This window comes from Sander vitreus, chromosome 17 (genome assembly GCF_031162955.1).
Source record: "Sander vitreus isolate 19-12246 chromosome 17, sanVit1, whole genome shotgun sequence".
NCBI lineage: Eukaryota > Metazoa > Chordata > Actinopteri > Perciformes > Percidae > Sander > Sander vitreus.
The window spans coordinates 338,978-366,048 of NC_135871.1; the positions used below are offsets into that span (position 1 = coordinate 338,978).

General features: G+C 40.0%; 1 protein-coding gene across 2 annotated transcripts; it reads right to left on the reverse strand.

The window, feature by feature from the left end:
- Positions 1–2,526: 2,526 nt before the first annotated feature.
- On the reverse strand, positions 2,527–23,985 carry edaradd (EDAR-associated death domain). Of its 2 annotated transcripts, none has more exons than XM_078272775.1 (6): positions 23,774–23,985; positions 13,581–13,639; positions 12,743–12,785; positions 10,502–10,575; positions 4,873–4,921; positions 2,527–3,388 (listed from the first exon to the last, which is right to left on the reverse strand). In XM_078272775.1, the coding sequence occupies exons 1-6, from the start codon at positions 23,829–23,831 to the stop codon at positions 3,000–3,002; spliced, it is 672 nt and encodes a 223-aa protein (XP_078128901.1). In that variant the 5' UTR covers positions 23,832–23,985; the 3' UTR covers positions 2,527–2,999. The 2 variants fall into 2 exon arrangements, with proteins under 2 accessions (XP_078128901.1, XP_078128902.1); XM_078272776.1 differs by having other exon boundaries at positions 10,502–10,572; positions 23,774–23,984.
- Positions 23,986–27,071: the final 3,086 nt, after the last annotated feature.

The following is a 27,071-nucleotide window of genomic DNA, read 5'->3' on the forward strand; positions in this document are numbered from 1 at the left end:
AACACAAATATAAAAATATTTAGATATTTTCCATCAGTCCATCAATTCATCTCCAATGCATTTCCTGTCTGCTCTGAGACATCAGGAGGCCAAACCATACTCATTTCCACATCAGGGCTGCCTGAATGACCAGGCCCCCACATACAGCACTCAGCCCCTCTGCTGATGGCAGTGGTCGGCAGTGGTCTGCAGTGGCCACTGCCGGCATTGCAACGTAAAATCCCTCTGCGACCCAGAAAGGATTTTAACCTTAGACCACCACTGTAAAAGAGATGTCTGTTGAACTGCTGCCAGGACACCTCCAACTACAGACTCTATTCAGAATTTTTCTGCACTCATTCATGGGATTTTTATGTTTGAAAGAATTTCTTTGAGCCGAGAAAAGCGATTTAAAAACCTGTGACGTCACCACAATGTAAAGTCTATGGGCCGAGCGATAACAATGCGGGCGGGGTCAGTGGTCACATATCACAGAAGTAAACCCGGAAGCTTAGAAACTTTTTTGGCAGATGCGCAATGGAGCAACTCTCATAGGGGCTCCGCCATTAACGTTGCATCCAGGTCTTATAAGACATCCATGTGAATGACCTGCAGCTCTGCTACATACATACACGCCATACAAGGCCCTCCTGATTGTATCAGATTAGGGTTATCTATTGGCTGAGCAAGCTGCCTTTCTGCTGACATCTCTTGTGATTATGTGATTGGTCGACACAGCCATCAGTCAACACAGTCAGCAGTCAAGATGGCGGCAGCTAGCGGTAAAATATCCCTTTTTATACAAAAATACTATTCATAGAGTTATCATTCTGGAATTATTGTGCTCCGAAAAGTCACTGAAGTTCCAGGCTGGATTACTAAACCTCTGGAAGAGCTACCATCGCACCAAAGCCCTCTTTGGAAAGGTCCTGGTGTTAGCTATCATTCTAAAAACACAAGCAAGGTTAAAGCCTCGTGGAGAAGAGGGAGATTATGTGAGTTGATTTTTGGATTCATAATTATTTATTTATTTTATGAAGACACTAATTCCATGATGGATTAAAAAGCTTCTGGATGGCACATGGAGGAGCTCGTTAAAAAGGTGCATTCCTCTGCTTGCAAACAACAAAAAAGGAAGTCTCTGCACTGTATTGATCTGGAGATATTAAATATGACATAAAACATGTAGTTTTGGTGTTGTACAGAACACAGTCGACTCCAGCCTACTGCATGCTGAATAAAAGGCTCTGTAGGATGCAATATATATATATATATATATATATATATATATATATATATATATATAGCAATTCATTGGAAGTGTACCAACTGACACTGTCTCTATTTTCCCTATGATTAGTACCTTCATACGTAGTTCTGTGCAGGAATCTTCTTGGGAATTTTCAGGAAATATTTGTAAATTAAGGAGCTCTAACAAAATAAAGTGTTTCCGTTTAATAAGATAAACTAGGCATGCACCATCTCACAATCTTAATGCAGTGTGCATATTCCCAGTCGGAACTCATTTTTCCAAATACTCCGACACCACATGAATGCAGCATGTTAGCAATGTTATTGAAAGTGACAAAAATGCGCATCCGTTCCGTGATTTGGATCCACTCCAAAATGTGATGGGTTCTTTTTTGGCTCATGCTGCACCATTCCACCAAATATGATGAGAATCAGGCCAGTAGTTCTTCTGTAATCCAGCTGACAGACAAACCAACAGACGGACAAACTGAACTGAAAACAAAACATAAATCAAAACATAATTATTTATTATTTTCTTATTATAAACAAAACGCCTGTCCTGACCTTTGAGGTTGATGTTGCTACTTAGTTTTCCTAAAAATTACTCATGCTTTTACAGAGTTTGACATGTGTTTATTTCATACTGAGAAAACAAGTACAATAATAAAACACATGTTTCTTCAAACATAAAACACAGAAGGACATAAAAAGTTTTAACTGTAGTTTTGGTTCGCTAATTTAGCTAATTTGAGTTTTTGATTTGGTAGAATATTTTGTTTGGTTAGACCAAATTAAGGAGATATCTATGAAATAATAATTATTGTTGTGAATAATATCTTTTAATTTGTGCTGATATTTTCACATAGCTCCATTCTACGATAACATTAGTCATGTGCAAATCGGCATCTCCGTGATTCAGAGTTGTATTGGCTGCATTGGAAATTATAAATGAAAGTTTTGACATATTTTTGGGATAATGTTGGTAAATTTGAGTAAAATACATACTTATCCCGTGTGAATGCATCACACAATACGCAGACGTGGAGGGGGAATTTCTAAATCACATGAGGTCTCTTGGTAATACTATTAACGTGCGAATAGGGTTTAAGAGTCTACAGCCGTGCTAGTGGCTCTGTGAGGCGGCACTTCTCCGAGGATCACCAAAGTCATGAGGATACATCACCTAGGAAACCATGAATGTCTGTACCAACATTTGTACAAATCCATATTTCACTGGATAAGTGAAAACTTTGACCTACTGGTGGCGCTGTAAGAAAAGTCAGGGCATCACCAAAGTCATGAGGATTCATGCTCTGGGGACCATGAATCATAAGATAAGCCTTTATTGATCCCCAAAGGGAAAACTCAGGTAATTCAAATAATGAATGTCTGCACAGAATTTCAGGGCAATCTATTCAACAGATGTTGAGATATTTCAGTCCGGAGCAAAGTGGTGGAACAATGTACAGAACAACAGACAAAACAACATTGGCATCCATAGAGCCACACTGCATAGCTAAACATTTTAGTTTAACAATCCAAACTGTTCATCAGTTGTCAAGGCTTGTAAGTGCTGTACTGTCTGTAAGATCCTGTGCTAGCTGGAGCACCCAGGAGACCAGTTGGCCATTGTTTTATCTCTCTCTTAGGATCACTTGCTGAAGTTACTAATGACAACAATTCGGTACAATTTAACCAAGCTTATGAAGAAGAAGAAATCCCTACAAATTACAACCCTAAAAGAAGAGAAATATACAGAGTCAAACTGGTTAATGAGTCTGTTGCCAGCGCGATGGCCAGTCCTTCTCTATCCAGCTCTGCAGCAGTCGCAACACATCGATGCGCTGGTAGACGCGGCAAAGTTCGGTGAGTTCAGTGACCGTCTTCTGGTTGTAGCGCAGCAGGAACTCCTGGGTGGGGCTGTGGGACAGAGAGCCCTGGGTCCGGTGCTCCAGCACTGTCAGTTCATCGTAGCTCATCCCCCAGCGACTTGCAAAGTTCTTCCAGTTTTTGATGGTGCAGTGGTTGGGGTCCAGCTTGAGCCGCAGTAAGTCCAGGAGATCTTTGTCGTTCATGAGGTCACTGATCTTAGGCGGAGGGGCTGGGCAGCAGCACTTTTCACACGGGCTGCTTATAATCTGCAGTTCTTTGGGGAAGTCTGAGGAAGATTGAGTTAGCTCAAGAAAATTTGCTAAATTTTTGTTTGCAAATTACAGTATAATGACATTACATTTCAAATTGAATAAATATCTCAAAGAAGTTGAAATAATTTCTTAATTTATTACAGTTTCTGCCTGCCGGGTCGGGTTCAGACAGATATTTAGAAATGATGTTGAGGTTCGGGTCGTGCTCGGTCACATCAGCGTGATAAGGCATTGAACATTTTAAATTTAAAACAGCTGATGACCTCATATCTGTTGATATTTCTGAATGCCTTCCTCCAGCTGCTTCATAAAAGCTTTCCACACAAACAAACATACATGTGTCATTAGTATGAGAAAAAAATGAGATTTTAACTGTGTCAGGCTCGGGTTCGGCTCGGACAGAAACATCTTAATGCCTATCGGGCTCGGGTCGGGTTCGGTCACGGCTCTGTTGGACGTGGGCCGGGCTCGGACAGAAAAATGCGGCCCGAGTAAGTATGTACGTGAGTTGAGCGCGTCCAGTCCTATTTTTCATCAGAAAGTATGGCCATATTGGGTGTCCTGTTACCTAGGCGCATGCCAACCCCCCTCTCCCATCTGTCTCTATTTCCAACTATCAAATACATGTTCTTACTGTTAAAATATGTATGGTGCTGTCAAATCAATAACATTATCTTCCTAAATAGGGGCAACCGGTCAAATGGGGCAAGTGGCAGCAGATAAAGGTGGGGTTTACTGAGTAATTTAGAAATGAATATCATTCTGGATTAATTCATGAATAAAACCCTATGTTGCTGTTATTTATCATTATTCTACAATTGGTTACATTTACTTGAAGGTAGCTACATAAGAGTGACATGACACTGTCATGAACGTGTCAAACATTATAAACAAGTCATAAACGTTTATGAAATAACGCTTCTGTCATTAAGTGTCATTTGGTTTTTGTCATGACAAGTTATGGTTAGGGTTAGGATTAGCGTTAGGGTTCATAGGTCATGTCAGTGTCATGTGTTCATGACAGTGTCATGTCACTCTTATGTAGATACCTTCAAGTAAAGTGTTACCCTACAATTGCTGATTGATGATTTCAGAAGGAGACTTTTCTATGAGCGAACCTGGTTAGAAACATACCGAAAACAAGTGAAAGGTAAAAAAAAAGGATCCTTCTTATAATGCAGTCAGATACTTATAATACCAGTCTGAGCCTGTCAGTGGCACAAACAGGTATTTTAGTATATGCACATTGACGGTGTGTAATTGCAACCAGAGGGTTACGTTGCAACCCGTTTCGCGGCTGTCCGCTGCAGTGCTCTCGCTCAATACTGGACCAATTCTTTGGACCAGAAATTGTTGTCCCCATTAGTCAATTAGGCACAAAACATAACAAAATGAGGGCCAGTTTAAAAAATAAATAAGTTCCCCACCAAAAACGCATGCAATTTTCATGCAGAATGATTTAGTCATAATTTTCCTATCATTATAAGAAATAATATACCTGGTAATGTAGATGTTGGGCAGGTGCATTCTTCGTCATCTTGAACTGGCTATGACACAGAGAAACACAAATTATTACCACTTTTTTCATCTGCACAAACTCAATTGCAAACATGCCTGAGAAAAGACTTTGCCATCCCTGGAGCCATACTCATTGATTTACAACATTGCTCATACAGTGGTTCCCAAAGTGTACCCTCGAGGATGGACCAAGTGTGCCGCATTTCGGGCATTTTTGGGTGTAATGAAAAACTCAAAAGTGATATTTCTCCTTGCCTTTCACTCCATTAAGCCTCTATTCTGGTACTCCTCCCTCACTGTTTTGTAATAAGAGCTAATCCAACAGCCAGTGGCGCAAAAAGTGGGTATGCACTATATGTGGCGCATAGGGGCGCAGCACCATGGGGGGCGCCAGAGCTTTTCCAAATGTACCCAGAGGGGCAGTGAGGCGCAGTCGTTGCTCATCCAGTACAGGAGCTTTTGCAAAAAAAAGATTTACAAATTATTTTTTTGGTATTTTCTGTATGTAGCTGCTGTTGTGCGTTTCTAAATAATTTCTGCATTTCCTCAATGTTATTATATAACATTGTAGAGTAGAGCATGTTAGTAGAGACTAACAGGCTTGAGTAGGCGCCCTATCTCATAAGATTCCATCATAGAATTTTGACATACTGTAGAAGAGGGAGTGGGGGGTGCTCCCTACTATGGCCACGCCAAGACCCGGGCGATAAATGACAAGAATCTGGAAAACATAACGAATGCAATAACTCTGGTTTACCATGGAATCATTAATAGATTTTGTTTTACCATTAGCTGTCAGACAGGCTAGGCCTATAGTTCCATCTGTTGGGTGACATGGAAGCTGTAATTACAGGGTCACATCTCTCTCTCTCTTTACAGGTCTGTGCTAAGTGGCTCTCCATATTTGTACTTCAAAATACAAAATGTGAATGTAATTTCAACAGCAGCACAACCTTACTGTATAATAGTTGTCTTATCTGATGTCATCACTAGGCTGATTTAAGAATTGAATTTAGGCTGCTATATCTACCAGTGAGTTCATTTCATTCAGGTGTGAGGATGGTGGATCAGGAAAGACAGGGGGAGGCAACAGGTAGGGCTAACATTAGGTGGAAGTGTAGAGGGGAGCCACAGCTTCATTTCTTCATATTATTAATATGGAAAAACTAACATGGAAAATCAATTACATAATGTTTGTTTGATAAGATGTCTTAGTGGAGAAGAACACAGGCAAGGAGTGAATGAGACAGACATGAGGTCGGCGATGACATCAGGTAGAGATGAGACCAGTGATGACATCAGGTAGAGATGAGACCAGTGATGACATCAGGTAGAGATGAGACCAGTGATGACATCAGGTAGGAGTTCTATTAGTTAGACCACACAAAACTAACCAAAAGCTACAGTACATAACATGTAAAGGCAAATGGGTCGTTTTCACATAATATTGGTTTTCAAACAAAGCTGTGCCTTTCTCTTGTTTTTTTTTCTTCAGAAGTTTAGATCTGGCAGGTGCATGTCTCCTCTTATGCACGTTATGTGCCTCAAACAGTGGACCTGATGCGTTTTCACTGTCTTCTGCAATTTAAACATGTATCAACAAAAGCCACGCTGCACACTACAGTACAGCAAGACCAGACAGAGAATCAAGACACTACGCCTGGAGGGATGCATACATTTTACCAGTGATGATTGGACGTACTGGAATGCACAAGTTCTCTACTCAGTTCCCACAGCTCACCTTTCCTGCATGTTCATTTTCAACAACGCTGTCTTTTTAGAAAGCTGCATGAAAGAAAATTACTTCTGTGTTCCTGCTCTGTTATTAGCAACACTCACAGCTGCACTTCCAGCTCAATGGGACTAAACCACATCCTGTGTGTGTGCTCACAGCCTAAATTAGAAAGCACCTAGAGTGTGTGCCTCTGCCAAGGTAGAATAGGCTTCTCTACATTTGGTAGTTGTTTTTTTCCCAACTTTTTTTAATTTAAATTTGAACAATAAATAACATACGACATAGGCCAAAGTGAACAAAGCATAGTTAAAACAGCATTGCACTTCCCCTCCAGTCCCCCACTCACCCGCAAACCAACACAGTTCAGGTCCAAAATAGACGGGGACAAACAACACAGACCCATGCACACTGACAGACACACACCAGTATGGACACACAACATCCAAAAGATAAAAGTAAAAAAGGTAGACAAATTAAAAGAGCTAGAGAGGATAGAAAACCAAAAAAAAAAGCAGCTGGCGTCAAATGGAGCAGTCCAGAAGGAGCTCAGTCCTCCAAGTCAGTCCAAGTCCAGTTGAGCGAGATCAGTCTCTGGGCTAGCAGAGATGTGAACACCAGGGCCCGCTTTAGTGCAACAGGGAGGTCAGCGTCAGACAAAATGCCGAAAATGGCTGATAAAGGGTTAGGGGGGATAATGCGACCATAGGCTCTGCTCATGGTGTCAAAAATCCTCATCCAAAAAGTAGTTAATTTAGGGCAAGACCAGAACATATGAGTATGGTTGGCAGGAGACTTGTTACACCTGTTACAGGCGTCCCGGACAGTGGAGTATATTTTGGACAATTTCGCATTTGTATAGTGGACTTTATGGAGGACCTTGCATTGGATTAAGCCATGATGAGCACATATGGCGGAAGAATGAACCATAGCCATCGCAAGGTCCCATTGTTGGTCCGTAACAGTCATGTTCAGATCGCTCTCCCATGCAGCCTTTGTCACAGCTCGCTGAGGCCGAGCATAATAAATCGTACAATTCAGAAACACATTTCTTTCTGTTTGGGTCTGTCGCCAGGAGGGAATCAGTCAGGGTTTCTCAGGGGCGGTTTGGAAAGTGGGGGAATGTCTTCTTGACAAAGTCCCTAATCTGGAAAAAGCGAAAGAGGTGTGACTTTGGCAAACCATAAAGGGAAGCAAGCTATGGATGCAAATATGCCATCTTTGTATAGGTCTTTGACACTAACAATACCATTACTGTGCCAGGCCCTGAACGCAAGGTCTGAACTTGAAGGTGTAAAGACATGTTTTTTAAGCAGTGGGGTCAAGACGGAAGGGCCCTGTAAGCCAAAGTCTTTCCTAACTTGAATCCAAATCAAGCCAATGAGCGAGAGGGATACAATTGGGCATGCGCCCACAGACGTTAAAGGTAGAGGGAGCTGAGAGCAGAGGACCGAACGCAGCGAAAGGCGCAACCCCGCCTTTTCCAAATGTACCCAGAGGGGCAGTGAGGCGCAGTCATTGCACATCCAGTACAGGAGCTTTTGCAAGTTAGCTGCCCAGTAATATCGCCTAAAGTTAGGGAGCGCCTGGTACCACTCCGGAGTGAGAAAAGGGGTGACAACGTGTCGTTAGTTTGAACAGAGGCCATCTGGGGTGAATATAATAATCTGACCCAGGGGATAAAATTGTCGCCCAGGCCGAACCTCTCCATTGCCTCGTATAGGTACCCCCACTCGACCCTGTCGAAGGCCTTTTCGGGGTCAAGGGACATCATGATTTCCAGGGTATCATTACTAGACGAGTGGATGATGTTAAGTAGGTGTCTAGTGTTGTGGGAAGACTGTCGGCCAGGCATGAACCCTGTCTGATCTAGCGAGATAATGGAGGGCATCCTCCGTTGAAGACGGAGTGGAAGAACCTTTGAAAGAATGTTGAGGTCCACATTGAGGAGTGAGATTGGTCTATAGCTGCCGCAAAGAAGGGGATCTTTCCCCTTCTTGAGAATTAGGGAGATAGTGGCCTTCGACAGGGTGTCCGGCAGGCGACGATGATGAAAAGCCTTGTTACATTTGGTAGTTTTAATAACAGAAAAAGGTTAATACGCATCTAGATCAGATCTGCTGTATCAACTTGGATTGAAAGACCAAATTGTTGGAGATAGACAGAGGATGGCCAAATACTTCATGTCCTAGGGTCCTGTGATAAGGGCCAGGAATTTTGGACTTGGATACATGATAACCTATGGCTGATTGCAGAGACCCAGGTTCCATTCAGCCCAAGATTATTTGTTCTGGGAGATGGGTCAATCCTAAGCGGGATGGATAGGCAAATAAGAAGCTGGGTCCAAAGTAGTTTATTGATAGACAGACAGATTATGTTAAGAGGATGGAGGAACTAAGGGGTACCTTCAATCCAAGAATGTGCTTGTGAGATGGCTAGAGTGGCAGCATTTGAAAACATGTCATACATATGATTTGCTAGATTGAGTTTTTACACAAATAAATAGGGAAAGTACCTGAGATTTCTGGAGGGCTCCTAGGAGGCTATGTACTGTGGAAAGACGTATGTAATGTACTTATGGTGTCAGCATATATACATAATATGGTTATTTGGTTGACAGTTTGTTGTCTATTTTGTTGACATTTTATTGTATTGAATATTATGTATATATGTATATTATTTAAAGGGGTGATTAAGTGATTATATAGGGTATTTTACACTGTTCCTTAAGGTCTCCTAATATGGTATGTAACATTGGTTGGGCTGAAAATTGCCCGAATGCTACATGTATTTTTAACATTATAACATAATTGATAAAAACATGCCAACAAGTATTAATAGCTTAGTATTCTATGCACTAAAAAGATAATTGTTAAGGCTTTAGGCCGCCCACACATTATGTAGGCCCGGTTTAATATGCAACTTCATTTTATACAATATTAGTAGTAGGGGGTCCCTGCTCCGTCTCACTCTCAGTTAAGGGGTCCTTGGCTTAAAAAACATTGAAGACCCCTGATCTAGTGCATGGATGATTCCAGTATTTTTCATGTTTGACATGTTTTTGTAAAGAAGAGGACTAAGAAACATATTTGTTGGTTGTCTATTTCCTTATGCTGCTATTGTGAATTTTTCTCATCTCATTGGCTGTTTATTATTCCACATGTATCTTGTTGACCAATCAGTTTAAAGCCTACGTATTACTGCCACCGTTAAGACCTAAAATGTCCGTACATTGGGGAAGACTGGATTATGTTTGTTATATTGCATCTACATCCCACACTTCAGTAGTTATGTGCCAAAAATTAAAGTAGATTATAAATGGTACCAAAAAGTGATCAGTTCTTCCTTTGTCCATGGCCTAACTGTCCCAGACATATGTGAAGTAGTTTTGTGATATTGTATCTGTACTAACAAACATTCACATAAAAACTCCACGGAAAAGGTGTTGATATGATAACACTGGAATAGGCTGACCTATTATATCCGTATTATATCGACATGGATATATGAGACTAAATATCTTCTTAAATGTGGATACCATAATATTGTGACAGTGTTGTCTTTTCCTGGTTTTAAAGCCTGCGTTTCAGTAAAGTGATGTCATTTTCTGAACTAACCAGACTGTTCCAGCTGTTTTATTATTTGCCTTTACCCATTCAGTCAATATATCTAAATTATTGGTGATTATTTGTCAAAACTCTCATTGTGCTAATACTTAGTGAAAGCACCAATAGTCAACCCTACAATATCGCCACAATATCGACATCGATGTATCTGTTAAAAATATGGTGATATTTGATTTTCTCCATATGGCCCAGCTCTACGATAAGGGACTCATGTTTCAACCACAGGTTGCATTAAAGGTGCTGATACTGACCTGTCTGATTCTGTCTGCGGAAGATCTCAGGTATCCAGAGGGCATGGAGCTCAGGTGGAGGGTCACAGCATCTGCTGGAGACACATTCCTGATATCAGACCACTGCAGCAGTACCTAGCGCTGACACATACTGTATGCTTAAACAGTTCACAACGACAGAAGACCGTTTCAAATGTACTGTACATTCTCAAATAGTGGCCTGGTCTAAGTTTACCTTCACAGCAGAGAGAGGCCTTTGGCCATTTGGTTCAGGTTCAACTTAGAGACAGGTCTTTATTTCTGGTATTTTATTTATATATTTGACTTACTATTTGAAAGAAGACTACCTCTTTTCTGTTTCTGTTTCATGTCATACCTACTCATAGTCTCTATGCTCAGTTTATATTTTTGTATTTCTATTATAGTTATTTCACCTAATTTGGATTTTTAATTGTATTTTAGTTCGTGCACACCTAGTTTGTTTTTGTCATGTGTGTAACTTGGCTGCTAAAACACTACTCAGCTTTCAAGTTTTATTTGTCACATACTCAACATATTTCTACGTTATGCAGTGAAATTCCTTTTTACTAGTACTCTGTCTTTCGCTTTTTTCCCCAGTCGCTTGCACTTTGCCAAGAGGCATTGACGTTTCCTTTTTCCTGTACGGGACTCTCACACCGCCTCAAAACACAGCGACAAGTTTGATCCATGCTAACAGGACTGGCCACCGCAGCGTGACACAGGGTGGAGTTGCTCCAAAAGTTGAATCTGTCTCAACTTTTCGACGCAGGCCGTTGTGGTTTTTGTGGCACTGTGTGAAGACCGCTGCAGGCTATGTGAACGAAGCCTGATGGCATAAATTGGAATTTATCCTATCAGTAATTTGTGTGAAATGTTGTTATAATTAGCCCAGGAATTCTTGAGTTCTGACCAGAAATGCCTTTGTCAGTGACCTTTAACCTTTGACCTCCAAAATCTAATCAGTTCATCCTCGAGTCCAGGGTTTCCTGAAATTTCGCCTTCACAAGAATGGGACGGACATACAGACGGACAGTCGGTTATTCAGACAACCTGAAGACATAATGGCTCCGGCCATGGCTATCTTATAAAAAGATATTACAAGATAAAACTAACAAACTAAAACACAAGCAGATCAACTTTTGTTTTGCAGATGGATTCAGGAATGGATAATAGCCAATTGGTACTGATAGTTAAGGCAGATTTATAGTAGTACGTAGGATCCGCAGAGCCTATACCGTAGCCTACGTACTGTAAGTGGCCTACGGCGTTGTGAAGATTTATACTTGTGCGCTGATGTGTCTGCGTTGTTCTAGGGTAGAGTGAGTGAGAGACTGACATGATTAGCTTCAGAGCGAGTACCGACTCCGGCGGTGGAGACGGAGAAACAAAGTATCTCCCCTGTTCTTTCTGACCACGGTCTGAAATCTGGAGCAGGAAAAGTTAACCCTCTCCTTGATGTCATGTTGTTGATGGAGAAGGAGAACCAGGAGAAGTTAACCCTCTCCTTGATGTCATGTTGTTGATGGAGAAGGAGAACCAGGAGAAGTTAACCCTCTCCTTGATGTCATGTTTATGGAGAAGGAGAACCAGGAGAAGTTAACCCTCTCCTTGGTTTCATGTTTATGGAGAAGGAGAACCAGGAGAAGTTAACCCTCTCCTTGATGTTATGTTGTTGATGGAGAAGTAGAACCAGGAGAAGTTAACCCTCTCCTTGATGTCATGTTGTTGATGGAGAAGGAGAACCAGGAGAAGTTAACCCTCTCCTTGATGTCATGTTGTTGATGTAGAAGGAGAACCAGGAGAAGTTAACCCTCTCCTTGATGTCATGCTGTTGATGGAGAAGGAGAACCAGGAGAAGTTAACCCTCTCCTTGATGTCATGTTGTTTATGGAGAAGGAGAACCAGGAAATGAGTCAGGGGAAATGCAACGCTACCAAGCCACGGCCGAGGGGACCAATCAATCACCAATCAGTTGTTGTGGTCTGCGTCGCCGCGACGTGTAGTTAGATTTCTGGAGAGACATGTCAGCCTACAGCGTAGGGTCTGTATGTACACGTACGTACCTATGGTGTGGATTCAATGCTGTGGCAATACATTATGCTGAATTGACCATGTGAGCTGTTTGTGCCGGCCACTCTGCCTTTTATTTGAGAATTTACAGTATGTATGAATGCTGATAGAAATAGTACGTCCATTAATGCTTTGTGAAATGAATCATTGTGGTTGTACTCCCTTATTTACCGTTAGGATCTGTCACCTGCACGGGATAATTGGCCTCCAATGACTGTGGGAGAGACAAGGGCGACAAGAGAATATTAGAAAGAGAATAAATAAAGCTGAAGAGAGTAGGACTGTGTAACGAATTCAATACTTTTTAGGCACTGACGGAATTGCCTCCTTAGTATCGAGTATGAAAAAATGCCTCCTTATTCAATACCAAATTTCAATACCTAAGGAGTAAATTTCATCAGAGTGAGTGAGCCAATCAGCACCCAGCATGCTTTTATACCAAGATCTAATAATGTCTGTGGTTGGTTGTCTAACGTTACACATCGTACAGACACGCAGGAAAAACTCTACGTTACCTAGAGACGGCTCATGTAGTAGGAGCTGGAAAATAAATAAAGGATTTGTACCATAGTGTTGTAATTTCTTTTGTTAAAAAGCATTTTATAAAATTGGTATTGAAAAAAGTCGATCGATACCCAGCCCTAGAAGAGAGAAACCTGAGAAACCTCTGTTAACTCTTTTCTTGGGAGCTTTGTATTCGGTCTGTTCATAAGACTGAGGCAACATTCAAGATGTAGTCCGTAACTGTCGAGGAAAATGACTCTCCTGTGTGCAAAGATAGGGAAGAGCCTGCCAAAACCTGTTCTTCAATGAGCCCTTGGGCGCTAGCAATCACAGCACAGTGTGTTCAGTTATGGTACATTTCTTAGCAGATTACTTTAAGACTCTGTTTTCTGAGGAAGATCAATGAGAAATCAGCAGAAAGCAAACTGGATAGAAGACAAGTCAAGACAATGAGACAGTTAAACAAACACATGAGCGGAGAGAAGAGTAAAGAAAAGATCCTTACAAATTCTGCCACAAAGCTGGTGGTGTCTGTGTCCTCCACAGGTTCAGAGCTGCTTTGGTCTGTTACAAAAAAGGAAAAAATGCTTTAATATTGTGACTATATGCTGTCACCTCTGCTCATTCCATCCACTTCCTACATATCGCGAAACTATCAACCGCAGAGTTGCAGAGAAAAGCCACATCCTCCAGCCAGCAGGTTTATTTTGGTATGAGAGTATGACATAGTTTGGACATGTTAATGTAGGCAGTAAAACTGGCTAGTGATGACACATCATGATCATTTAAAGGAGGTAAACTGTCATTTGGAAGGCAGGGAGACTTTTTCATGATATGGCTTCATGCCATGATTGTCATCTACGCTACATTAGTCAGCCAAATAAAAAAAGTGTGAAGTGTGAGTTTAGGTGTGTTTCCCCTCCAGCGTTTAGTGCATGACAGGTTCTCAGAAACAATGAAATTACTGTTCAGCACCAAGATGGAAGACTCTTAAATCAAATGCCCTCAGCACTGAAAAGGAATATTTTGAACGAGCACGGATTCACGGATGAGTTGGGCGAGCAGCACAAAGGCAGCTTTTCAGTTCCAGAAAATACCTGACCGGGGCTATGTGGGCCTGCATCAGTCTACGTCACTGTACAGCCATTGTATCTAAAGGGCTCCAAATAAAGAACTCACCTGGCCTTTCTTGGGTTACACTCTATGACGATGAAACTTTATTTTGCATGGGAAACTAGAATACGGATTAAGTGATCAGGTGTAAGCAGGCTGTTTTCCTTCATTCAGCTTTAATGTGTTCAGAGAGAGAGAGTGGTTCCAGAGACAGGAAAACCAGCCTGCATATATTAGCACACCATGATATTTTTAAAGATTATTTTTTTGTGCCTTTCACTTTATTTGATAGTGACAGGTAGGGCTGAACGATTAATTGTTTTCAAATGGAAATCGCGATTTGAAGAATGTGATTAGCTAATCGTTAAGACTGCGATTAATCTAATGTGTAATATTTAGTTGAATGTTTGGTGTAACTTTTGGTTTACCATTTCTTTATTCCTCTTTTTATTATTATATTTACTGTTTTTTCATAAGATACATTTTCAGTGGATTTTTTTTCCTTTCTTTCTTTAAGTTCATATCTATGTTCCCATCCTACATAAGAATATAGAGCAGTTTTGATGTTGTATCATGTTATAATGCTCCATGACATGTTTTATCTGTAACACAGGGAATATTGGACTATAGCTAAAAGAATGCAGGATTGAATCGTAATCGCAATATCTGGCAGAAAAGTCACAATTAGATTTTTTCCCCCAAATCGTTCAGCCCTAGTGACAGTGGATAGACAGGAAAGGGGGGCGAGAGAGAGAGAGGGGGTGACGCACAGCAGATTCGAACCCAGGCCGCTGCAAAGGCCTCAGCCTCCATGGGGGCTCACACTCTACTGGGTGGGCTAGAGGTCGCCCAGCACACCACAAGACCTTTGAACAGTTTTTATCCCAAAGCCATCACCATACTGAACTCCCAACTGAAAGCACCCCCCAAAAAAAAACATACATGCCAGCATTACTGTGCAATAATCCAATTATTTATACAGTAGATCATACTTAAAGCACTTTACGGAAATGGACTTTTATGAATGGAATTTTAATACCAGTTTTAATTGCATACGTTGACAATGATTGTATGGTAAATCTATCTATCTATCTATCTATCTATCTATGTGCACAACCGAGAGCCTGGGCGTTCATCTAACATTTGTAAAAGAAAAAAAAAAAGATACAGCAGCGCCTTTATTTTCTCCATAAACTTAGATTACAGCTGCCAGATTATTTCTCTGTTTCATAATTCAGTGATTCAGAGTGTCATGCTGTACTGCAGCCCAGCCTGCCTCAGCAGCCTATATCGGCTTTAAACTAAATGATATAATCAACTCAAAGTATGTGCTAAGATCATTGTTCAACCTGTTGCACACTACTTTCAAACAATCCACAAGAACAGCAGGCTCGCTAACAGCATCTCTTCTGACTCCATGCATGTTTTCAGTTATACCAACTTCTGCCTTCTAACAGGCGATATAGAGTCCCTTTGGTTAGATTCAACAGGCTCAAGAACTCTTTTAGACATCAGTCTATCCTGCTGAACCAAAACCAGTGTACTGCCAATTAAGATCTGGATCAGAGGAGATCGTGTAACATGGTTCTTTGCCATGGCTGTTGATATGTCTTCATCTTTGTACTATATGTGTAATTGTTGTCTAGCTCTGTTTATTATTATTTTTATTCCTTCTTTTTGAGCGGAGCTGCTGATGAATGCAGAATTAATTTCAGTGTAAACTGACAATAAAGTTGTAATTTGAGGACTGCCATCTGTTTTTTAAACTACATTTACTCTCTGTGAATGTGGTTGGCTGCGAGCAGACTGTTTAATGGTTAAAATGACAAAGGTGAAGATGATCATTATTTTTTATAATCTTCAGTCATTAGTAACTCCAAAAAGCCTCCCACATTTATGAGCGCTCGTCATTACAGACACTGAACTATGGAGGCACATGTGCATCATTACAATGATTTTCCACACACACACACACACACACACACACACACACACACACACACACACACACACACACACACACACACACACACAGACAGACAGACACACAGACACACACACAGACACACAGACACAGGAGGTGACAGCTGGTGTCATCCCTTCAAGGGAAAATGAAAAGGTAAATCCCCACCATGACAGTTCTGTAGACCAACCCACGCAACACTACTAGGAAATGTTGACATGCTGCACTTTGCTCCAATGTTGTTTACAGTCTCTATTTCTATAAAGTAATTAGTTATGGGGTATATGAGAGTGGATTTAAGGATTGTAGGTTTAGAAACTAGAAAATACAAATGTTCCAACTCAAACTCTATGACAGTAGAAATAGGGATGGGTACCGAAACCCGGTTCCGTCCTCATTTCGGTTCCACTTAATGTCTCGACTGAAATATTTTCCCTCTGTTGCTCCTAAACGGACGTAAAACTATCCCCCTCTCTCTGTAGTCTACCGTTAGCTAACTATCATAAAGGTAGGCTACTTTTAAAATGCCATATTTTCCCTCTGGGCTCACCAAAACGGACGTAAACTACTATACTTATTATATATTTAAGTACTTTAAAACGTTAATATATTGTTAAATTTAAATAATTTTCAATTTAAAAACTATAAAAGAGCCTTTCTTTGATGTCATTTTTCAGTTTTTCAAGAATCGGTTTAGGAATCGGAATCGTTTTAAAAGTACCAGTTCGGCATCGGGTTAGGGTTAGAAATGAGGGTACCTTAAAATGGAGTCTCTTAACTCAGCTATGACACTGTCCATGGTGTGTTTATACATTATAAATAAAGACTGAATATAACAATATACTTGAGTCTTTGTTGTTATTTGATAACCACTAATTAAAAAAAAATTGTATAGGAGCCAGTAAAATTTGACTTGGAGTAAGTAGAATTTTATCTATTCTCACACGACAAATGAAAAAACCATTAATGTTAAAGCCTGCCACCACTGTTATCTCCTCATCTCCTCTTCTTCCCTACCACATTAGTAGTTTGAGATTCCATAACCAGGAACATCCATTTCTTCAACACAGCCACATACTCCCTGGAGACAAGCTCCTGGGGCCGCGGCGTTCACTCCCATCAGTTATAGTCCATGTGGGGACAAACAATGCAGCTGGTCAGCAGTTTGAGCTGACCAAAAGTTTTTTCAACTTTTTAAGTAGTTATGGAAAGTCAGTTTTTATTTCCTGTCCTATTCCTACACTGGCCCGTGGAGCGAGGCATTTAAGCAAAATCCCAGCATCCACTCAATCCGCCTGCAGACCTCACAATATAGGTTTTATTGACAATATTCATTTGTTTTGGAACTGACGGAGTCCCCCCCAACAAGCTGGGTAGCTCTCTGCTAGCAGCCAACTTGCAGCACGCTCTACAGTCCTCTCCATGTGACTGACTGTTTACAGTGTGTACATCCCCCCCACACACCCCACAATCTCCCTCTTCTATATATCAGGCCAATGTTTCCAGCACTGGGCCCAAGGCCCAAATCACAGAACGGGCATGCATTAATCACTAGGGGTGGGAATCACCAGAGCTCTCCCGATACCATATCATCACGATACTTGTGTCACAATACCATATTATTGCGATTTTAAACATTGCAATATTCTGTGATATATTGCAATTTATTACATTTTTTCCAACTGTCCCCAAAAGGAAACTTTGTCAACATCTGTTTTCATCTGTTTGTTCATCTCACTTCAATTTTATTGCTGCAAAATGGGATTGTCAAGCAGACAAACTGACCAACACATATATAATAAAATATCCATATACTGTGTATCGATACAGTATTGCCACGGAAAATATCATGATACTATGCTGTATCGATTTTTCCCCCACCCCTATTAATCACGTGTCAAAAACATTAGTAGCGTTAAAAGGAATTTGCGTTAATTCGTTATCATGTTAATTTTGACAGCCCTAATATATATATTGTGATGTCTTTCATCAAATATATTCAGCTTAATATAACATAAGTCAAAGAATAGCAGCAAATCCTCAGATTTGAGAAGCTGAAACCAAGGACTTTTTGGTAGTTCAGCTTGAAAAATGAATAAATCAATTATCAACATAGGATCAATCGACCTAATGGTTTGAGCTCTTACAACTGTCCCTACAGTTCACCCTAATATCTCAGCACATTACACCTCAGGCATGAACTGTGGCTGTGTGAATTACTTGCAGTAGAAACACAGCAGACTAATCTCAAAAGTATTAAAAAGCATCAAAAAAGACATTTTTCAAAAACTGTCCAAGCTTGCAATAGGGTTACCACAGAATGATTGTAATGTAAAAACAAGAAATTGCTCTCTGCGATGGGTTACCTCCTCATTCAGTGAAGTAATAGTTAGTAAGAGTTATCATATTCTAAGAAACATTATGTAGTAATATAAATTATAGGTGATTTCTAGGTAATAAAGCACAAAACTACCAGTATACAACTTAACATTGCAGCCCTGGGTGGCAATCCCCTTTAATTATAGTGCATACAGTATTAGGACTTACAGCCAGTTACCCAATTATCAAGTGTAAGTCGAACCCCAGATCAGTTGAGCATTGTTTCTCCCTCTCTGGGAATGCAGGGGCATGTGACTGCACGCTCTGGATAAAGTTCAAGAGATGAAATATAAACCACATCAGAATACATAGCTAAGGGCCATAATTCCACACAGGTGAACCCAGCTTTCCTCCATTCTGACCACCCATGTCTTCTGTGAGGCAAAGAACAGTTTGTAAGCAGCCTGTGGAGTGGGCGCTTTGCTTTATCCTGAGTTTGTTTCCACACATGAATGGAGGTGAATGGCATGCCAACACCTGACCCAGGCCACACTCAAGTCTAGACTGAAAGCAGCTATACACACACACCTTGTACAAACTCTCTGCTACATGTGTATATACAGTACATAGCTGATAGTGGGTGGTAAGTGGGTCTCCTGTACTTTGTGTGTATCTGAACACGATTAGACTGGTACAGTATATTAATGCTTATATTACCTCTTTAATATCACCCAATCTAAACTGGGTGTTTCTCCCTGATCCGAGTCACATGAAAACATTCTGCAAAAACTTACTGTACTTTTTAAATAGCTTAATGTACTGTGTTGTATCTGTGCAGTGGCTAACTTGGCTGAAGCAAATGCTTTAACATTTTGGGAAATACACCAATTCACTTTTATACTGCGAGTTGGATAAAGTTTGATACCAACCTTATGTCTGTGTGTTAAGTACAGAGCTGGAGTCAGAATGTGGTTAGCTTAGCTTAGTATAAAGACTTGAAGCAGGAGGAAACAGCTAGCTAATGCCTGTATAGTGACTAAAACCCAAAACTGTGTTCCTGATCATATCTCAAAGAAGTCAAGTTTCAGTGAATAGATCAACTTTTTATCCAAACATATCTAAATTAGTGCCAGCCGATAAATACCTGTATGCGTCAAACCCCAGTCACATTCAACTGTTTCCAGCCACAGTGGATAATAGGTCAAAGTTAAAACAGAAGTGACGTCTGATTGTCACAGCTGCAAACCCACATTTGCCATCTGTGTAAATATGTTAAAGGTTGTTATCTGACTTGAATTTGGTTCTGTGGTTCCTGTAGTCCTGACATTGCTCAGCTGGGATGTGAAGGGGCGAAAACAAGTCTAGTGTTATAAATTACTAAAAACCTATCACAAGTTGACTGTAGGATTACTAAATGTAATCAGATAGTGGGGGTAACTTGGCCTACTATTCCAATAACTATGCTGTTCCCAGTCTTTGTTACTTAGGAACATGCATTGCTGATGCATTTACTTTTTCATACGGCGTCCATATTAAGAAAAGAAATTCAATAAAGTTACAACCAGACTATCTTGAATTTTTTTAAACTTTGCAGCTCCTTTTCACTGAACTAAAACTCCACATCTGCAATAAATGGCAGTTTAGTAATGGTAAAACAGTGTTTACTTGGATCATATAGGATTGCAGACAAACAGCCATTAACCTGCAGGGTGACTAAACACATGTTCATTATCCAAACACGGTGTGTGAAAGTGATTTAGGTAACTACAGGCAGGAAAACACAGTTTGTTACACTTAAAGGAAATGATACAGTCAGGTGTAAATAGTATGCCATGAGATCATGTTTGCTTCTGAGGTGAGACAGCAGGTGTTGGAAAGCCAAACTTCTTTGATGTGTACATATTGGTGAATATGGAACAGAATCAAAATGTATGAGAGAAGTTCTTCAGCTGTACACGGCCTACAGTTCACTACAGAAACTAATGCATCATCCAAAACAACGGGACAACATGGGAGAGGGACACTGTCACTGAAAACCAGAACCAAAGTGTACAATCATATGTTTATAGTTGTGTTAGCTCATATAAATCACTGAATCATATGTAGACAATGCCTTCCCTCACCTTTTTAGCATTTTAGCAGGGTGAAGCTAAAGGTTGACTAGTTCTTTATTAATGTTTATAAATCATACTAACGCTGTAGAGATCAGTCCTAAGGCATTAATAAGGACAACTTTGGGACTGGCCCCCATTTGCTCTACCAGTGACCAGAATGTAATCATTTGGGGATTTCTTGACCCAAGGAGGATTTTACATTCTATGATCACAAAGAAAACTGTGTAGTTTAGATAGGGCTGCACGATTATGAGGAAAGTATCTAATTGCGATTATTTTGACTGATACTGCGATTGCCATATGAATCATGATATTGGAGGGAATTATCATTTTTGTATCATTATTCTCATTTTCATTGAAACATATTAAAATTAGTGCTGTCAGTTAAAGCGTAACTCTCGCTTTTTTCACTTTTTGTGAATGTACACGAGTCAAACTTTCATTTAAAAGCATATTTAGGATGGAAGCGTCACTTTTAAGATGTACCATATTTTAGTTTTTTGGGTCAAATGGCCTTTTGAATGGGAGTGCTAGGGACACTTTGATGCTAGCCTCAAAATATCTATGTTTACACCACTAAGAAGGGAGACTTTGCTCCAAGTATCACCAGGGGCTCTACACCTTAACCAAAGCACTGACAACATTGGTTGTGTACCCAGAGATTACTAAAAAGAAAGGTTTTAACAACTCACCGTAGCTCTGGTTGTTTCCGGCTGCTACCACCTCGGCAGTCACAACGAGTCGATATCAAAACAAGTAGCCCCAGATTTAGGATATCTTGGTCACCGGTGGAGTTAAGGTGTAGAGTCCCTGGTGATACTTGGAGCAAAGTCTCATGTTGTGTCGAGCCTTCTTAGCAGTTTAAAAATAGATATTTTGAGGCTAGCATCAAAGTGTCCCTAGCACTCCCATTCAAAAGGCCATTTGACCAAAAAACTAAAATATGGTACATCTTAAAAGTGACACTTCCGTCCTAAATATGCTTTTAAATGAAAGTTTCACTTTCACAAAAAGACCCTAGGTTGCATTTTGGCGAGAGTTACGCTTTAAACGTGTTATTAACGGTGTTAACGCAAACCCATTTTAACGGCGTCAATTTTTTTATCGCGAGATTAACGTTCTTTTTGGCCTATCAAACGTTGTCGTTTTTTTCACATGCTGTTGCAACAACTAGTAACGTTAGAAAAACTGGATCTAGCTAGACCGGAAACAGAACAACAGGCACGCCGCACACACTTGTTTGGGCTTGGAGCCGGCCAAAGAGTAGTAGGCTAACGTTAGGTTTTGAGTGGATGGCGAGCGTGAGACGCCGAAATGGATGCCAATAAGATTCTGAATAGAAAGTTTACTTTTAAAAAGTTGCCAAATGGTTCCATTGACAAGACCAAAGTGATCTGTGTTTTTCTCGTTGTGAACTGAGCTATCATCGCAGCACGTCCAGTCTGAAAGACCACTTGATGGCCAAGCACACAGCTGATGGTCAAGCGCACAGCTGATGGCCAAGCACACAGCTGATGGTCAAGCACACAGCTGATGGCCAAGCACACAGCTGATGGTCAAGCACACAGCTGATGGCCAAGCACACAGCTGCTGGTCAAGCACACAGCTGATGGCCAAGCACACAGCTGATGGTCAAGCACACAGCTGATGGCCAAGCACACAGCTGATGGCCAAGCACACAGCTGATGGTCAAGCACACAGCTGATGGCCAAGCACACAGCTGATGGTCAAGCACACAGCTGATGGCCAAGCACACAGCTGATGGTCAAGCACACAGCTGATGGCCAAGCACACAGCTGATGGCCAAGCACACAGATGATGGCAATTCTCCGCCCCCTCGTCAAAGCCAGGCGACAATGGATGACTTCAGACAGAAGCACATCTGCACAAAGCAAGCCATTCTACTTTTCCATGTTGATAAGAGCATTAAAATGAGACAAAATAATTGGGCAAAAAGAAATCTAGGGACATTTAGAATAGATAAAAATGTGCGATTAATTGCGAGTTAACTATGACATTAATGCGATTAATCGTGATTAAACATTTTAATCGTTTGACAGCAGTAATTAAAATAAAAATGATTATAGTGTGATATTTGCGAGGATCTGTACCAGGGATAAATCTTCCTCTTCTAAATATTGGGGCGGACATAACCCCTACATCCCCCCCCAAATCTAAGGAGTCACTGTGCCACATCCGTCTCTCTTTCAGCTAAGAGGTCCTTGGCAGTGGTGTAATGTAACTAAGTACATGTACTCCAGTACTGTACTTCAGTCCAAATGTTGAGGTACTTGTACTTTACTTTTCATGCCACTTTCTACTTCTACTCCGCTACATTTCAGAGAGAAATATTGGACTTTTTACTCCACTACATTCATCTGTTCCAGCTTTAGTTACTAGTTACTTTAGTTACTCCGCTACATTCATCTGTTCCAGCTTTAGTTACTAGTTACTTTACACATTAAGATTCCTGCACACAAAACACATGTAGTTTATAAAATCTTGACTTTTATTCTAAAGTAAACTAGCCAACAATATAACGGCTACTAGTCCAGCTGACATGATCAGACCATTAAACACACAACTGGTTGGATCCTTTACACTTTCTACAATGTCTTAATACTTTAACTACATTTTCATGATAATACTTACACTCTTTTACTGAAGGAAATTTCAATGCAGGACTTTAACTTTTAACAGAGTATGTTTACAGTGTGGTATTAGTACTTTTACTTAAGTAAAGGATCTGAGTACTTCTTCCACCGCTGATCCTTGGCCCGTTGAAGACCCCTGGTATAGACAACTGAACACATAGTAGGCTACTGTCAGTCTGTAGGCTTTTCCATTATTAGATTAGAGGAAGGCTTTTTTATATTGTGGAAACTTTCTTAGTTGAGGTTGCGGACGGTTAACCAGGAAACACTTGCTGTTTTCCCCAAACTAACGGTGCACACAAGTGTTCTAAATGTAGCTGTTAAGGTAATCAAATCAAATATTTTAAATATAATTATTGTTGTTACAATAAAAATAAATATAAGGCATGACAATATCCATTTAGGAGGTCTGAAAGTTAGAGTTTGCAACGTTGACTAAGATCATGTAATACCATTGAAACGCTACTGGAACATCTGTTTGCGTACACTAGCTATTATGGACGCAGAGTCTAAGACACATGAACATTTTACTTACCGAATGGTTCCTTATACGCCCTCAAACTGCTCATTTTTGAATCTGTGACGTCTGCCATGCAGGGTAGGCTATCGTATCAGGGTGGAATAGAAAGTGTCGATATAACGTTAGGAGATTAGAAACAGACCGTAATAATCCTTTAGTGGGAGGGAAGAGAAAGCGCCGACAGCGGCCCGGCGGCGGCAGCTCAACTCGCACTAATGCAACACCTTGCTGATGAAAAGGTACCAAGAGCCGTGCTGCCTTCATAGTCCCCTCGGAATTTCAACATCTCCATTTAGGATGTCCTTAATAAAGGCGATGTAGACCTATTGTGCATTATATATTGTGTAAAATCATCATACTATCAAATATTGAATGTAAAAATGAATTTTTTAATTTCGAACATGAGAATTTGAACACTGAATTAATTGTCAACTTATTGGTTTTATCTGGCCAATTTTATTTAAATAAATGCAAAACAACAAATGTTACCCCCAATTGTACTGCTTTTTAAATCTAAATTCAAGGAATATAGTAAGTCTTTCAAACGTATAGACCCCAAAAAACTGTCATATTGTATGATGAACAGGAAGAATAATGTAGGCTATATTAATTTTGTCTCATTGTAATTTGATATTGTTTAATTATCCCCCTCTACATTTTTTTGGAGCATTATTTTCAGTACGTTTCTGAAATGTTCAATAAAGCTGTAGACCTACCTGCGGCTTTAAACCATTCAGCGGATAGCAGGAACTCTCCCAACATGCATATGTTTCAGCCATGTTTCAACCATGTTTCAACCATGTTTCAGCCATGTTTCAGCCATGTTTCAACCATGTTTCAGCCATGTTTCAGCCATGTTTCAACCATGTTTCAACCATGGTTCAGCCATGTTTCACCCATGTTTCCCATGTTTCAGCCATGTTTCACCCATGTTTCACCCATGTTTCAACCATGGTTCAGCCATGTTTCAACCATGTTTCAACCATGTTTCAACCATGTTTCAACCATGTTTCAGCCATGTTTCAGCCATGTTTCAGCCATGGTTCAGACACGGTTCAGCCATGGTTCAGCCAAGCCACGGTGATTCAGAGTGTAAAGTACTGTCCACATACTTCAGGCCGTATGATGTATCTCCACATACTGGATGGATGCCATGACGTGGACATTCGTGGTCATTCCTAGACTTTTATCCAGCGCCACCAGCAGGCCAGTTCATGCCATCACACCGTTTTTGTAACGTAAAGTTCCATGTCATAATAGAAGATGCAAAAATAGACATTCCACAACATTCACATTTATCTAAAAGGTTTCTTATTTTCTTTGAAACAGAGTCATCGACAGAAGAGAATTAGGGCCACACAAAAAATATTTGAGTTCTGAGTTTAAAGTCAGAATTCTGAGAAAAAGTATAGTTTAAAGTTAGGATTTTGACTTTATTCTCAGAACTCAAATACATTTTTCACATGTGGTTGTAATACTCTTTCGTAGTCACCAATGTTGTACCAGTACCTGTAAATATAAACTGTAGACTTTTGAACAATCTGGTCCCCCTTTCATCAAATCTAACTGACTCTGTCTCCCTAAATGACTCAATCATTGGTGGATTTGATGCTTTTAGTCAGCACTAATGATAGGCAATATCAACTTACAATAACACAATCCTTCATTACTGAGCTCATTCTTAAAACAACACTAGAGAACTTTTCCCGCTTCGGTCCCCCTACAGGTTGTCTCATTGGAACTACAGCTCGCGGTACCCAATCTCAAGTACATCTCGCTGCAGCACGCGGGAAAGTGGGACTGGAAGCGGGAAGTCAGCCATTTTCTTTTTGCCTACGTCACTCCCCATACGCTTGAATGGACCAAGACAGCCTGGTAGCATTTTTTACTATGAAGGAAATGATTGGGATAAATGCCATGTTTTCATTTTGAATCTTTTAATTTTATTTGGAACATTTTACATCCATAAATGTAAATGGTCTGAAAGAAAACCGAATATTCACCAATTTAAAAATGACATGAAATTATATTTTGAAACTTTAAAAGGACTGACAAATAAGAAAGCCATCCGGACTCTGAACATTTACAATGCCTTACAACCTCTTTAATGTAAATTTCATGCGCCCCTTTTTCGTGCATGTTTGTATGCATTTAATATTTTCAATGTGTTTATGTATCTGTACTTGAATAAAAAAAAAAAAAAAAAGACGGTCTGGTAGCGAAGCTGATATAGCCTCTTGTTTCACATTAGATGATAGAAACTGATGTAGGCTAAACAAACATTTCATGCAGCAACAGTGAAGTTTTCATGTAGTTACTGTAATTGGGCCGGTGTACTTTTTCGTTCATTTGATTTACGATTTTGAAACAATAAAAAATGAGTAATTTTAAAGCTTGTTAATATTGATGACAATGTGTTCAAGGGTGATTCTTTAACTATGGTACTTTTCTTGTCCCTGGATGAAATAATAAAAACTAAAAAACATTTCTTCTTTTTTGTTTTTGTCACACTTACTAAGGGGAACCTATAAAAAATTTATCATTGCGCAATCATTCTTTTTATTATATAATATGAAGCCTTTTATGCATAGTTTTTACTGTTTTCCCTCTTTCCCTAAGCCAGACTTTGCATCTTCAACCTTGCTTAATTCTAAATGATTTAAATAATGTAGATTTCAAGTACACGATACAATAATTTCAATTATACATATGATTTACTGCGATATTTATTCACATTTTCCTATATTTTTCATAAGTAGAACCCTTGTCCCTTGGGCTGACAAATTTGACATGAAGGGAAATGTCATTTCCACCACGGTGTTGATTGTGGTGGTAAGGACAGGTTGGAAATGGACATTGTTCGTGCTAAACAGCAAATTATTTGGGCTATAATACTAAAACATTAATGTAATAAAACATTTAAATTCAAAAACAGTTAAATAAAACATAACTGAACCTCTGGCCCTTATGCAAGTTTGACAGATACAGTATTTAGCAAATACAATGTCTATTTAGTCAGAATCAACTTGTTATTCCACATGATTACGTTTGACAGTACATGGATTTACGACATAACACACATGACAGTAACGGTTAAGTACCAGAGAGTGTTTGCTTTGGTTCAGCATAGGCATATAGCATATAAGTTTTCAATTTCAAAATATATTGCCTATTTTATCTGTTATCCAACATTATATTCAACTGGTTATATTAAGGTTATATCAAGGTAATGATGAATAGGGTTTGCTCTAGTTTGTACTAGTTTGCTCTAGTTCAGCATGTAGAAAACAGTGAAGAAATAATTTGCTGATTT

Coding starts and splice junctions, on each gene's coding strand:
- edaradd (XM_078272775.1), bottom strand. CDS start 23,831: ATGGCAGACGTCACAGATTCAAAAATGAGCAGTTTGAGGGCGTATAAG. Junction 12,786..13,580: donor CCAGCTTTGTGGCAGAATTT/GTAAGGATCTTT, acceptor TCTCTCCCACAG/TCATTGGAGGCCAATTATCC. Junction 10,576..12,742: donor GCAGGTGACAGATCCTAACG/GTAAATAAGGGA, acceptor ATGTGTCTCCAG/CAGATGCTGTGACCCTCCAC.